This window comes from Colius striatus, chromosome 7, assembly GCF_028858725.1.
Source record: "Colius striatus isolate bColStr4 chromosome 7, bColStr4.1.hap1, whole genome shotgun sequence".
Lineage (NCBI taxonomy): Eukaryota > Metazoa > Chordata > Aves > Coliiformes > Coliidae > Colius > Colius striatus.
In genome coordinates this window covers 28,766,438-28,782,656 of record NC_084765.1, presented here as the reverse complement: position 1 = coordinate 28,782,656, position 16,219 = coordinate 28,766,438, and the positions used below count along the sequence as shown (strand labels likewise).

The following is a 16,219-nucleotide window of genomic DNA, read 5'->3' as shown; positions in this document are numbered from 1 at the left end:
ATGTCTACATCTACCAGTAACTGCTGCATTGGATGTGTTCTGCACACATCCCCAACACTGACAGTTCTGCGACCTCAGTATTAATTTTTGCCTCAATTTTCTGAGCTTTACAGCGAGGACAGAACTTTCTCTTCTCTTACAAAATTAAAATGCTTATTTAGAATGATTACCAAAAGTATCCTAGGTTACTCTCTTTAATTCAATGACAAAGCTAGCAGGAAAGACTTAGCTACTAAACGTTAGATGTTACATGACTACCCTGCCTACATATTCCACTTGAAATACCATTTTCAGAAAACAGAGATAAAAATTAGCATTACAAGATTTAAAATATAGAAAAAGACTGAGTACTCCAAATGAAGTAAGGCAGCTATCTCTGAATCCTAGCCCCACGAAACTTTGGCTTACACCAGCAGTGAGTTGCCCAAAGGTAGATTACTTCATGAAACTCATGCAATTTTCTACTGCTGCTTTGACTTCAATCACTCCCACTGAAATACAGGCTGATACATATGGCTCATAAGTGTGGTTTCAGGAAGGGAAAGAGAAAAAAAACCCAACAAACAAAAAACCCAGCCTCACCACTGAACACTCTCTCCCATTCCAACAAAAAAGTTACTGCCTAGAATGAAATTCAGATCAGATTCTCTATACAAAGTACTAAATGATTAGTTTATGAGTGCTTTTCTACTCCATCTAAAAATTTGAAGAGATTTTTTTTCTTCAGTTTTCTTTCAGATTCTATGAACATTTACAAACAGATCCTTTTGGAATAGAAGTGTCAGAGAAGTATTTCTGGAGAGATTTGAAGCAGCTATGATTGTTGTCTAATACCTGAAATGTCATCCCTGTTTGCCTGAAGTCAATAGTGATATTTTTTCTACAAGTTCTTAATTATAGGATCAAATTATTTCTTCATAAGGATTAAATATTAGTATTAGTTACCTGATGTCTCCAGATAATATGATTAGCTTCACCCTATAATCTGTAGACTATGCTTTTAGTCTATTCATTTTCATATTCCACTGGATATCATGATGCAGATTACTGAAATTTCACTAGTTATTCTTAATGGACCAGTAAAAAGAACAAACTTTGTAATGAAATATGCAAATAAAAGGCAACTCCTTTCACCTGAATAAGCAAAAGCTACATGAAGACAGGACTTCAGATAAGTCATTTCATGGTTTACTGAAGCCTCTGTCTATAGAATCTTAACAGACAAACAAGTGATTTCTCTTCCTTTAACAGCAAGTCAATTCAGTTTTATGAAAAAAAATGTTGTTTATATATGTTATTTTCAGATAAGCTGAAAAAGGAAGTGTTACACTTAACACAATGCAGTGTTAACCACCATTCTCTGTAAAATTGCTGTGCTTCTTCAGACCTGTACTGTGATTGTTAAGGTTTAGACTCATGAATGTATTATAAGTCCAGAGGAAAGAAACTTCATAGAGAAGTATCAAGACTTTGGCTTTCCTCTGTGCAGAGCTGTGAAACATCCTTGCACCATCTGCCTTATTCTTACTGAAAGAAGGAATTGTCTTACCTTTTTCACAGAATATCAACTTTTAAACACAGACAATTTTAAAACAGGATGTTCAAACACATTCCATAGAAAACTAGTTTACTCATTGCCGTATTTCCATTTAATTAAGTTACTGAATCTCTGTACTTAACTCTGAAAGCTCACCTTTGCAAATGAAAACTCAAATGTCTATTGTACTGTAATAATTTAAAAACCAAAACTTAACACACCCACCTATTCCAGAGTGCCATTATAACTGCTGATAAACTCAAGTGGGGTTTTGGTTTTTTTTACAAAAGTTACTTTCAGTGTGTGTAAGCTAGCCTTAGACTTGGTCTAAGTGTTTTTCACCTTTTTTCCTTGGAATTTCTAGTTGGGCTGACCACTCCTTATATAGCAATATTAAATATAGTTAGACTTGTTACTCTAAAGAATCAATAGACTGCAAACCAGTAATCTAGGATCACAAGGAAGAGGCTACCAAGTTTAACCTAACAAGTTTAGCACAACAGCTTACTTTACATGCTCTGAACTACCCCTGGAGGAAACTGAAGAAGCCTGCAGAGGTGAACTGCTCTACCTCTTGTCAGTTTTAATGCCAAACACTCTTGCTGTGAAACACAAAGCCTTCATCATCACTTTTGGGTTTTATAATTACTGTTGAAGTGCAGTTTAGAAGAGACTACTACTTGCATCACACCATCTTGTGATACAGTAGAGCAATGAGTTCAGTTTTGAATATAGCGGTAGTAAAATTAACAAACTTTTAACTTTCAATAACTCGCTACATGCAAGTTATAATTTCAAAGACTGAATTCAGATATAAATAACTGAATATCCTTCAGTGGTAAGTGAGACTTACCACTCCATGGGAGATAAAGCTCCCATTTCTCCAGTTCTGAGATGAAGACTTATAGTTGCAACTGCCTTAGAAATAACTGATCACTCATGGGATTTGACAGGCATCTGTCATATGGGGATGATGCCAAGAGCAGAAAGGCAGAGCCATTCGATCTGTAAACTGAAGAAGTCAGAGCTGCCACTTTTTTTTCCTATTAAGACACTAAAATACTTTTTCTCCTATTAAATAATCAAATAATAACAAAAACTCTCACTTGATCATCCTCTCGTGTACAAACATACTTCTCCAGAAGTATGGTTCTCCAGAACAATGAGCAGGTAAGCTGGAGAACTCCCTGCTACAGGAGGCCATGCTTCAAGAGGTAAACATCTACGTGGACAATATGTCAATTGCTGAGAGTTATGAATAACAGAAACACTTGGCACAAGAGCTCTCAGAGACAGAACTATTGTACATGAAAAATACTCACTACAAGCTTGTCCTGTTCTCAAACTTTTCTCCCTATGGTCACGCTTCTGCCACTGCCAGAAAGGTGAAACTCTAGTCTAAGTCAGTATAGGTATTATATTTTGCAGAAGTGGTCTATCCTTAATTAGTATTTTAGTGTGAACATGTAAATTTGAGCAAAATGCTTTATAGAACAGTTAAGCAACCTCTAAGAAAACTAGGACTTCAGAACTGAGTTTCTACATTCCCAACTCAGTAAGGCACCCCTAGCTGTGCAGAAATCAGCACAGCACACAACACTGCCCTAATTGTCTGCTGCACTAAGTCTCCGGAGATATGAGGTTTTGAAGCCTCAGCTTTTCTCCTTTGACACACTTTCCTTTCCCCTTCCGTCCCTCAAAAAACAACTCATTTAAGGAACACTGTGGTTATCTGAAGTAGGAGGTGCAGTTCACTGCAGTTTTACATCCGAAGACCAGATTGTTTTCTTCCTGATCAGAAAAATACCGTCACACTTCAAAACAGTACAGTAGATCATCTCAATACACTTCAACAACTGCCACAGGACCAAAAAAAAAAACCGGAAACTCCTCCAAGATACCAAAAAAAAATCTGAAGTGACCCCCAAAAAGGTAAAGAATACAAGTTTGATAAATCGACACTGAACTTGCTTGGTATTTATGCAGAAGTACAGTCATTCCGGGAAGTGTAAGTCAACTCATACTTACTTTAAGGATTATACTGAAAATGGAAGTGACATCTCAGAGTTCATAAAATCTGATGATGAAGGTGAAGACATTTGATATTTCTAAAGGAAAGTGTATGAGCTCCTCAGCAGGAAACAGAAAAAGCTAATAGCATTATCTAAATAAGAAAAGCATTAACCTTTTTAATGACTATGTGGGGAGAGACCTCCGAAAAGCAAGTAGTAGCAAGTTGATAAATATTTGAAATTAATGACTCCAGTTCAAAGACCTCTTTTTACTTCCAGTAAGCAAGTGGTTCCTTAAAGTTATGATAATGTTAAGAGGAGGATTAATTCTTGCTCCAAGTTACATACTGTACTACAAGCCAAATTTATTTCCTGATGCCAGCAAGAAGAACAGAATTAGGGGTAGCACTAAGACAACCTATTTACAAAATTATTAGATACATATTTTTAACATGTATAAAACACACAAACCCTAAAAAGTCCTATGACAAAAATCTTGAACTGTAGAAGTATCACCTTTACCTTAAGAACACAAAACAACAGGGCTGCACTCACATCTTTCCTACAGAAAAGCCTTTAGCATGACCTGTAACTTCAACCTGCATTTCAGCCATGAGGAGAGATGACCACCTAGAAGTTTGGGCTAAAGAACATAGAATGGAACTGAGAAGTCGTCTGGTTGCATTGGGCACTATTCAAAGCTATATATATTGGGCTTCACATTCCCTCTTCCAACAGCATGTAAATTGCATGACTTAGTTTTAGTTTCCTCTGTGGAGGAAAAAAAGTATATCAAGAGAGCTGTGTAGTTTGTGAAAAAACAGACTATGTTTAGCCACTACACTTCAGTTTGTAAAACTCACATTGTCCTTTAAGAAAACCTACTGTGAAGAGCTGCACAGATTTAAATTTTGCTTTATGTTAGGATACTGAGCAAACTTCTATTTTGGAGCATATCCAATGTGTTCTATTAAAAGACCCTGTTTTGGCAGCATAAAGGGGCATTTAAGTGCTACTAGGTTAGCTCCTTCCTAGGTCAGTAGTGCAGCTATAGTTCTCAAGTGCTTAAGAGTAAACCCTTACAAGTCCTTTGAGAAATTCTTTAAGCAGCACAGCTATTTCTGGTGACCCACAAAAATACCACAGTTCCTCAGAGGCAGTTGAATACCCTGTTCCCTGTACTCAGCTGACCTTGTTTATGCACCAGCATCAACAAGAGTGTCTTGGCATGAGAAACAGCTATTATGTAAGTTGAATCTGCTATTGTAAAAAAAACCCCAAACCCTCAGCAGTGTTCATTTCAGCTCCACTAGATGCAGAAAGGAAACGCAAAAGGAAAGGCAACTGGTCAAATGGGAAAGGACAGATATAAGAAAATGTGTAGTTCCAAGAGGTTTTCCATACCAAGGAAGAATATTGACACTACAAACATCTTTTTTTAGTTTTACCACACTTTTAGATGATGGTGAAGCAAACTATGCAGTTCACAGGCTGACAGAGGATTTATTTTCTTTATCAAACAAGGAGTCTTGACCATTTGGTCTAAGTTGTAACTACAGAAATACACAAAATCTCAACAGGCATTTTCTCACACTTTGAACAAGCATTTAAGCTTAAATAAGGCCAGCAAGTGACTGTTGTGTTTACAGTTAGTCAACTCTTAAAACAAGCTTGCCTATGCAGAAAAAGCAGCTTGGTACCTTATGTTTACATGCTTTTAAATATTGAAAAGTTGATTAGGTTTGGGGATTTTGTTGATTGGTTTGGCTTTTTAGGGTTGGTTTGGTTTTTTTTTGAAAGGGGTGATCATTCCCATACACTTTCCTCCACACAACCTGATAGGTAACTTCTGAATTCATATTCGAAACAAAGAGCAGCTTCCTCTAGCTACCTATTTCAGTAGAACACTAAGGTATTTTTGACACGTTTACACTCAAGTCGTATTAGAATAGCACTGGGACAAAAGCAGAAGACTTGCAGCTGGAAGAACCCTGATAGAAGCGTTTCTATTTTATTTGTTTTGCAAAGCAGAAGATGGCTACAAACAGAAACAATTTTACATGTTGAAGTGACAATAGGAAGGACGGGAAGAAGTTATTTTTCTAGACTGAAGTTATTTTGGGCCAGTAATTCATGACAAGGAATAGTCAAGATTCTGCTAACTAAAAGAGTCTTTTTTCCTAAATTCTTATGATAACTAGATCTATCAGGAGTGAAAAAATTTATTAGTTTGACTAGCACAAAGCACTTGGTATACAGTTCTTGCTACAAATCCTAAGAGGTTTACAACAGCAATTCTGTTGAACCTAATATAATTTTGAAGTGCAATTTAAGCTTTTTACAAAGCACTTACTGGAAAAATCATCAAGTATAAGAATCAGAACAAAGCTGGTTCCTTGGGCAAAAATCAAGGTCTTCCCTACGTACCAATCCTAAACCTTCTTTCTTCCTTTAATACTTACAGGTCCCTCCCCTGTTCCTAACTACTGCTCACAACCTCAGCTATTAGCTTAGTAAGAAACAGCACACCTTGTGTCTGGACATGATCTACATATCCACTGATTTGCCAAACAGCTCATAGAGAACTTACGAGCTCACACAGTAGCAGGCACCAGTTCAAGCACCTCCTTTCTATACAGGTGACTTATTAAAAATTTAGAAATCTTATCTTTGTTTGAAATTTGTCATGAACAGAAGTATTGGATTTCATGCACTACACCTTTCAAGCTTCTGTGAAACAGAAGTTTTGATTTCTTTGGAAGCCAGACTAAATAAAATTAAGGTTATATGACATCATCACTCTCTCCTACACACATCTTTTAGAATCAGAAGCTTCTCTGGAACTGTGCACATGTGACAAAGCATTTCTAAGCCTCTGGAGGATAAACAGGCTTTTTACTGCCTGCTGGCACAATCACTGTAAAAACTGTGATGATAAAGCTGAAGAGCTGCTGAAGGCCCCTTGCTTTATGTCAAGCAAAAAATCCCTCGTCCATCAGTAATTTCCATGTGGCATAGATATTACAAAAAAACAAACTAATGGATAAATTTGATTTAAAACACAAATTCCTGGGTTTATCAAGTCACTCAGAACTTTGAATATAATCGGATTTATATATAGCTTTACTTGGTTTTTTAATAAGGGCTCGGCAACACAAGTCACACACACAGATGCTTTCTGCTGATTCTGCAAGTAGGACTATTGTTTGTAACAAAGACATTGAGCAAGAGCCAGAGGGACAACCAAATAGATACCTCTGGAAATTAGAGGAACAGTTAAGTATCATTAACCACTGTGAAATCTGGATTTACATGTAAGAGGTGACTCTACTGAAAAGCTAAAAGATGCTTCCTCATCCAAAATGCCAAGAATATCCTAAGCCAAGGCTGACAAAACAGACTAACAGCATTCTCCTAAGCTGAATGAGAGGTCTTTGAGGTGGTTTTTGTGCCTCTGTGGGATGTGGAATGACAGCTAACTTCCTCTGCCAAAGGCTCTGATGAAAGATGAGTCCGTTTACTAAATTACCTTGGAATCTTAGCTGACATATTCAAACTTCTTTTAAAAAAAGAGATATTTAGGTCCCACAACTTGAGACATTTGTCCTACATAGAAAGGAAATCAGCTACAGATAATTTACGTCTAGGTTCATAGCAGGAGGCATTATTTGCTGATAATCAGTTCTATTTTAAAGTCAGAAGTATTGTGAAGAAAAAACATAAATAATTAACTCACATTTAAGTGATCTTGCCTTTGATTTTTTCTGATTTTTTCTAAGATTGCAAGGTTTTCTTTTTCAATGCCTTCATCCTCAGATTTCTTCCCATCAACTGGTTCCTCCTCCTTCATATCATAGTGATCCAAATCTTCAATGTCCTACAGAACAGAGGAAATTCATTGTAAGTAACTTAACTATGCTCTTAATTCAACAAAACCCTCTCCCAGTACATTTAGGGATTCAGCCATATACTGCACAGCACTATGTATTGGTGATTGCTGGATACCATATCTGTTTTACTTTAAGTTCACTCCCTCAGCCAACAGTAGTTGCTAGAAGTGAAGGGACTCTTCATAATAATAAATCAGACCTAAATTCCCAATATGTTTCTGGTCACAGAAGCATGCACAACAAAGCCTTTGCAAGAAGTTAGGATTATAGTGAATTAGCCCATTACAGTAGGTAGAAATCAGAAAACTACAGCATTTTGAGAATCCACGTACCCAAAGTCAGAGTGTCTCCAAGATATTTCTAAAAGCAAACTCTTCTCCATTGGAATCCTAGCTATATTACACTTCTGGCTAATGGCAATTACCATTTCTGGCAGGGCTACAGCAACCCTTAAAAATTAAATATTAGAAAGCTACATGTATTTTATTCAAGGTGAACATTTCATCTGAAGATTAGATGCAGCAGTTTTGGAATTATGATATGAGACAAAAAAAGTATTCTGATCACACAAGACAATTTTCACTTCTGAGTTTTAGACTAAGACACTGAAAAATCTTCGACTCTGTATTTTGAGATGGGATTATCCTGTTGCAGATGAGCACTTAAGACAACTGCCTGTAAGGTGATTCAAATGCTATTTGTGGAGAGGAGGAGAGGGATGTAAATACCTTGAGATGAAAAAGGAAGCACTGCAGCAGCCACACCAGCAAGCTGTGAGTACAGAACTATCAGATACACTCCAAGATAGTGTTCCACCGTACCTGCTGCTACTCTTTATGCAACTATGTGTTTGCATGGCAGAAGAAACTGGCCATAAAGCAAATTCAGGCATGTCTTACACAGTAAGAAACAGGTCTATCTGGTGTCTTTGACAACGCTGTTTTCTCCAACTGTAAAAAAATTTTTTACTGAAAATTCTTTAAAATGCTCATATTCTTCAAAATAATGATATAGCCCTAGGAACTGTCACTTACTTTTCAATTCCAGAAGATTACAAGTTGAAGATATAAGTGCTACACACAATGCCAGCTTATAAATGACAGACATGACAATTTTTTTGTCTAAAGTGACCTGAAGAGAGTGCAAAAGGCTACTTTCAAGCCTGCAAGCAACTAGACCCTTATAGCAGCATATAGGAGTATACATACTATGTTCACGGAAATGTTAGCTCCAACAAATGTGGTGTAAGTCAGGCTAAATCTGGTGTAAAAGATATTTCTTCAATTCCAGAACATGGGTAACATTTAGATCTTTTTTAAAGGAAGACCTTTTATTCAGAAAATAAGTTGCCATTTGCATTAAAAAATCTAAACTCAAAGTAGTCAGAAGAATTCTCCTATAATAAGGCTATTCACAGTGGTTTAAGAAGGAAGCTTCTTGGAGTTATTCTAAGATATTGTAGAAATAACTGAAAGGGGTGGTTCTCATACAGTCAAAAGTTCATTAAGAGGAACATCGTACTGCCAGACAGCGATAAACCCCTTCAAGTTCAACATGTCTGCTTCAGATGTCCTTCCATTTCCTTCAATGTATTACAGTTAAAAACTAGCTCACCTGTTTAGTGAATCAGCACACTGATTCACTCTCAGCCAATCTACTGCAATTTGGGAGGCACTTTCAACTGTTATCACAGCCAGTTCATATGCTGATTGAAATAGGAGTTAACAACACAAACTTACTGATTTGGCACACAATGTTATGTACTGTTTGACTAAAGCACAGATAGATGTCCAATTCTCTGTATCCAAGCACCTCACAGCTGAGATCTAGGTTTAAGAAGAAAATTTCACTAGTTTTGTGGTTCAAGTGAAAGCTGACATCAAGGTAACCATCCGATTTTTATTATCTTTTCTGTTGGGGGGGATTTCTAAGGGGATTACATTTCACAGTTTGGCTTAACTAGCCAGCCACTGCACAGCAAAATGCCAGAATTCTACTAGTTCAGGACAACAATAACATATACACATACTTCACCCATATCTTCTTCTTCCTCTTCCTCTGATGTAACTTCTTCCGTTGTTCCATTCTGCAATACAACAATGAAGTTTCTGCACACGTTCCTTTCTTTCAAAAATATTAAGTCTACTATCAAATAGAAAGTACTATATACTTAAGTTACACTTATCAAGATCTGCAAAGGACTGAAGTTTAATGTGCAAGACACAAAAAGATACTTTGCCAGAGTACAGTCACATAGAAATTTCTGCGTGAAGCAAAGAAATACGTCACAATTTCACATTAAATTCCAAGTGTAAATCTAAGACTCAGAGAAAGCTATCCTATTCTGAGACAGTAATAAATACAATAAACAAGTCAAGCAGGCTGTAACTCACGATCTCTTCACCCAGAAATTGGATCATGTCTCTGACTAGAATCCATTTGCATGCCAGATCTCTAAAACAATGTATTTTTATGTCATTACCTAGAACTTCAATGCAACTACTGTCATCATATAACCATTGTTAAGATTATTTGATAAAATATCAAAACAATACATTGAGTTCATTTCTCATGGCTTTCCATTTCAGGATTTTCCCCATTCTGGACTCCAAGCTCAGGAAGTTTGAGCTGTGGAAATGCTCAGGAGCATTCTGATATGCTTATCCTCTGTTTACTAAACAAAGAGCAGGCTTCCTCTAGCTACCTATTTCAGCAGAACACTAAGGTATTTAGAAGATCACTGCTGTAGACAATGGATCTTTGGTCAGACTTACTAAAGCTGCTCTTATTCGACTTACAAGTTATCTGACATTTCTTGCTAAGAAACTTTGTGTGAGTTTAGTTCTGAGTTTCAGAGCATACGAAAGACACTTGGATGAAGCTACTTCCTATGATTACAGGCCTGTTGCATTGCAGTTGCACTGCTATGTGGGTGGCTGAGAGAAACAACCTATAGGATTACAAATTGGCATATGACCAAAATTAAGCAAGTCATTTGCCATTACTATAGTACTGTCACCATGGGAAAACCATCTGTTACGCTACATGAGTTTTTAGAAATTGTGTCATCTTAATATGTATAAGAAAACGAAGATATCAAAATCTTAATAAAAATGCAAAAAAGAACAGTTACTGTCAGTTACCAGTTCTGTTTTCAGCACAATACAAAACATTTTAGCTAACCAGAACACTTCACAGCCCTTCACAATTCTTAATTTGTCAAGTGCACAAAAAGTAAAAAAGGCTCCTCAGATACTCCCTACCCAAAGTACCATATGGTCTTGATATCCCATGTGTCTGCAAGGGCTTGAAGAGGAAGGAAAACATCAATAGAAGTTCATCCAAGTGCATACTGTAAAACATACACTCTTCAGGAAAAAGCAAACAGTGTTCAATCACATTTATATTTTGGAGAAAAGTAAATTTGGGAAACGCTAGGAATGCATGGTGATTGTCTTGAAAAGTATTTAGGAGGGAACTAAACTGACAGCACTGGTATCATATACACACCTTTCACTGATGCAGAAACTCCAAAATAAATTGAGTAATATTATCACATCATTATTGAATGGATTCTGCAAATAAAATTCAGATTGAGGACCCATAAAGCAACGGTACTTCATATCTTATTTTTGGCTTACACGAGGTTTGTTTCCATCATCCTGCTTCTTGGAGTTTAAAAATCCAATTCTTTCATTGCCATAAGGTGTCCACAGCTTTATTATTTACCTGTCCAGCTGGTAATGGCTGATCTAACATTTCAACGTCTGGATGCTGAGGAAGATTATATAATCTGCAGAGGTCACATATTAATCGCTTCAGCTGTTGAAGAAGCTACAAAAAAAACACATGGAAATCTCTATTTAAACCATAGCACAGAACAATATCCTGGTACTGAACTTTCAGTCAGTGTACAGCATTTAAATGTGCACACACTGGAATAAAGTTTGAAGACCTCTCATTTTATTTAAAGTCATTATAATAAAATCCTCACAAGGGAAACCAAGGACATGGCAAGGTCAAAGATGGCTCCCGTTCATCTCCTCATATCAAGTGAAGAAAGTCATGAGCAAAAGAATAACCCTGTCTGGCAGTGTCATCCATTACAGGCATATCACAAATCACTGGGGAATAACCAAATGGTCACATTCCCTGAGATATGATGGTCCATTCCAGCTTCCTAGGTTAAAGAACCATGTCTTCAAAATAACCAAGGAACAACAGACCGATTTTCCACAACCTGAATCCCTTCTAGGGCACACCGGTGAGGCACCAGAATCAAGACAAACACTGTACAAGGCATAGAAACTAGCCAACCTCTAAGCTAGAGCCCAAGTAATCTGCTTGCCATATCTTGTGTCAGGTCAAGGCACAAACTGTTACTATCACTGACTTCTGCTCCCAGCTTTCAGTGACTGCATAATGTTAACTGCAAAATATAGAATACCTTTCATTCACTGTAATGCTACCTAGGAAATAAATTTAGTTCTGCAGAAACAGAGAAACATTAAAGTTTGCTTCTTGATCACCATGCTAAGTAAGTGGATTTACAGAGCTGTTGACTCTAGATAATCTCAGATTTCTAGTTAAGGACAAGACCATACCAGATTTCCTAACTTTGGAAGGTCTTTATATAGCTATGTCAGAAAAACAAAGAAAGGATTACAGAATACATTTGCAAAATGGCCAGTTCTTCCTTATTTGCTGAATAATACCCTAGATAACGCTTGTAAAAATTACACATCTATTTATAGACTTCTTCCAGATAGCAAACGGAGTTCATTCTTGCCACGTGCAGAAGGCAGGGTGCAAGACAGTGTGCAAGCCATTTCTGCACACATATCCTTTAGCACTACCATCAGTTATGCTTACAGCAGCTCCTCCTTTAAGCATCTCTCCATAAAGAAGTGAGGCTCAGGTGATGTGCTCTTACCCAAGGTACAGCATAGACTGTATTATCCTGAAAAAGAAAAGGATATCCCCGCAATACTATTTGATGTTTGCATACTGCATTGCTAGATATACTGTGTGTGTATACACATATATATTGTATATTTAATATATAAAAATGTATTTATAAATTAAGGCACCTAAGAAAATCTAGTCACTCAAAATATTCTACATATCTAAAGGCTTGCTAGTAGTCAGTTTAAATGCTTTTACCTTACCCTATTGCAAGAGCAAATTCAGCCTCTCCAGGGGTAACAAATCATTTCCAAACCTAAATCACTACCAATAAGTAAATGTTGCCTGTATGCTACCTGAAAGCTTCAGTGCTCTTCTCCAGTAGAAATCAACTTGCCTGTTAATAGGAGTGTCACTTACTCATTGGAGGTCTGTGAACTGACATACCAGCCTGCATTGCAAGAATTAAGACATTATCTTCTATCACACCACATTTGCTTTTTCTGCATCATTCATGACAGTCATTTTTAACTCAAAAATAAAGCAAATGACACCAAAAGAATTGGTGTATCAGCAACACATTTCCTGCCAGTACATACATGAAATGTGACAGCTGATGTTGCCAGAAGCTTTCTGTAACAATCACATTGCTCATTGGTGTGGAGACTCTACACCTGTTTGAAACTTCACAAGTATTTGAAATGTCAGGAAGTCTTTTAGCAGGCAAAAAGCCTAATCACAAGTTTTAAACTAATATTCTCAGTAAGTATAAGGCACTTAAAGTTGCACTGCTACACATTTTGTTGATAACGTTTGTCTTTGCACAAACAACACCGCCACACGGAGACCTGGAGTATGAGCTATAAAATGTCAGGAATTGTATTTTTCCTCACATACCTTTGTAAACCTAGGCAAGGAAATAATTTAAATCTGCTGTGAAGCATACGAAAATCTAAGTAGTGGTGGAACAATACCACCATCAGCACTTGCCTGGTCCAAAGCTTGGAAAAGCAGATGAAGACAATGTTCCCTGTGTCTCTACAGAATGTGGCAGAGTAAGGGCTGGGAAGAGAGTTAAGAACTGCTTCCTTCCCTGCTTCCTCCACTCCCCATCCTCTTCGTGACAGTCCTGTCACCTGAATAGAAGTTCAGAAGGAAACTTTGCAGCCAGGACCTAACACATTGAGGCATGGAGTGTCTCTGTGCAGCACATTTTCACCTTCTCATTTGCACTGGCACCAGCCCTCACACAACCATGCAGCAGATTAGAAGCTTCGTGGCAGATAATTCCTGATGTACTTCAGCACATAAACAACAATTGCACCATAAAGTGAGAGGCAGAAACATGCATGAGAGCAGGGATCCCCTTTCTTGGCAGTAGTTTCATTTATATAGCAAGGCTGGTTTACTTGACATGAGTTTCTACAGTCTACAAAAGTGGCAGCTGAGCAAGCAGCTGAATCTGTCCTTACAACCTTTCTTTCCTGATGCTGTGTTTTTCTTCCACAGGAATCAATTTCATAAGCTTGATCCTGCTGCCACAGATTGTCATGATCCTTCTCTTATGCTCTGCTCATATGTATGAGAAATCATAGGATAATTTGTGCTGAAAGAGATGTCTGGAAGTCATCTGAGTCAATCCCTTGCTCTGAGCAGGGCCTAGTATAATTTGGTATGTGTTAATGGCACACAAATAGCCTAGCACAGAAGTGACAGTAGACTTCTGCCATGTAAAAAAAAATTAAATATATTTCCAGAGAAACTTCATATGCTTGGCTAATGTAAAATGAATGCTTAACAAACACTCTTTATAGCTACTGAAGTGGGCTATCAGTATACCAATAATTTCCCTGAAATACAAACTGTCTAAAGCAGAAACTAAACAGCAACTAGAATGCATAATCAATAGGGTACTAAAGGAGCAATGTAAACAGCCTACACAAGGTAAATGCTCAAGTGACCAAACAGAATGACAAATTTATGTATTATTGCTATTGATTATAATAAATTTTAAAATGGTAATAAAATATTAAAATATTAAGTATGCATCTATAACTTTTAATGCATCAAGAGTTCTGAGAAGTTGGTACTTCTTATGCCATCATAATGCTGTTTTAGACGCAAAAACACCTCTTTGAATTGTTTCCTGTGTTAACATCTTCCAGATCCATGAACAGTTTAGAATTATTCTTCTGAAAGCTGTCTTACATTATGAGGCTTTGTTATGCATAAAGAAGTCTTTCTAATGCAGCATGAAAGCAACAATTTCAGGGTAGCTTTAATAATATTAATATACTCTTGAGTTCACTACCTTGGTTTCAGATTACCCAGAAACACAGACTTAAGAAGTATAGTGTAAATATACACATACTAACCCTTCTACACAAATCTAGCTACGTATACACAAACACTACCCCTATATAAAAATAAATGAATCACTAAACAGTAGTCTGTCACTGAAGAAAGCTGCAGAAGAAGGATGCAAGAGGAAACAGGGAAGGAATTTATGTCATTTGAGTGTGACTACTACGTAGCTATCAGGTAGTCTGTGACAGTAACTGGCCTCACACATACCTGGAAGCCTGGGGCAGTTTCTGAAAGCAAAGCAGAGCTTCCTCATGCATTTTGTCTCTAAGACCCCCAACATATAACTAGTTGCTATTGTATTGGTAGTTTGCAAGAGCCAACATTCTTCCTGAAATGCCATCATGTGGATAGCATCTAAATTCTTAACACAGAAGCAGAATGCTTAGGAACAGCAACTTATCCAAGTAGTACACATACTTACGCCAGGAATTTTATACTTTTCACATTTTCTATGTAAATTTAAGCCCTCAAGGCACAGAAAGTGTGAGAATTAAAGCTGTCCATCTCAGTTTAAGTCATTTCACTATTGCCTTATAAAGCAAACTGTAAAATTAGGTATAGTTATATCTAATGACTCATGAAGTATGGTTTGAGACTTTAGACTTGCAACTATAACTTCCATTATATTAAACAGAACAACAGAACTGAAGTAGGATGTATCTTTTGCATGACACAACCACTAGAAGGCAGCTTTCAGTTTCAGCTACCTACCAAGCCTAATGTAAAGCAGATTTTTCAGGATTCGCAAAGCAATTCAGAAGAAAGACTCTGAGTCAAAGAGAACGTTGTAGTCCCTCATCTGCTGACTGCAACTTGCTCAGTATGAACAGTCAAGCAGCTAAAGCCTCCAAACAATGCTATCTATGCTGATCACGTTCTTAATAATTTCTCAACATATTTTTAGCGTTTTGACAAATTTCCACAACAAAAAGCACCATCGGATGCCAAGGTAAGTAACAGTTTCAGATCCACAGAAGATTTTCCAGGAAATGTGTGCAAGACTTTAACATAATAAACTGATTTTCCTTTTACCATCTCAAATAACAAAGCTATATATATGTTTGTATATGTGTGTGTCAACTCATATGCCTGAAGAGCATGTTCTTCAGTTTTCCCAAACAGAATCACAGTATATGTGCTAGCAGTGCTTTTAACACACTTGCGCTGTGCTCAGGAGCTCCTGGCAAAGTCCAATGCAATTTTCATTCAAAATTTCACTGTTCCAGTAACTTCAGAGTTTTGAGAAACTCAGCACAAATGATCCTTTAGCTGTAATAAATTAAATGAAAATTGCTTTGAAACATTCTAAAAGTCTAAATTGAAGTAAAGGAGTTTTTGGGAGATATAATAAAACAGAAGCCTCTGGATTTCTACAGGTAGTTCCTTATCCCTTCCTATCCTACTCCAAGAAGTCTGTGTATGAGTTTTGCCAATGCCCTTGAAGGGGAGCGAGACTGCTGCATTGGGAAAAGATGTAGGGAGAAAAACAAATCCAAAGCCCACAAAGT

The 16,219-nt window shown here is 37.1% G+C and overlaps 1 protein-coding gene across 4 annotated transcripts in view; it reads right to left on the bottom strand.

Moving 5' to 3' along the window:
- The window catches only part of UBE2Q2 (ubiquitin conjugating enzyme E2 Q2), a 50,033-nt gene that overhangs the window by 14,651 nt on the left and 19,163 nt on the right, over positions 1 to 16,219 (bottom strand). For 3 of the 4 annotated variants that reach the window (XM_061999187.1, XM_061999185.1, XM_061999188.1), the window contains 4 exons: positions 11,169 to 11,273; positions 9,469 to 9,525; positions 9,179 to 9,265; positions 7,286 to 7,426 (listed from right to left, as the gene is read on the bottom strand). In XM_061999187.1, the coding sequence (XP_061855171.1) occupies positions 7,286 to 7,426; positions 9,179 to 9,265; positions 9,469 to 9,525; positions 11,169 to 11,273 (390 nt within the window). The remainder of the gene's footprint in view (positions 1 to 7,285; positions 7,427 to 9,178; positions 9,266 to 9,468; positions 9,526 to 11,168; positions 11,274 to 16,219) is intronic. The other variant, XM_061999186.1, reaches the window with a different exon arrangement.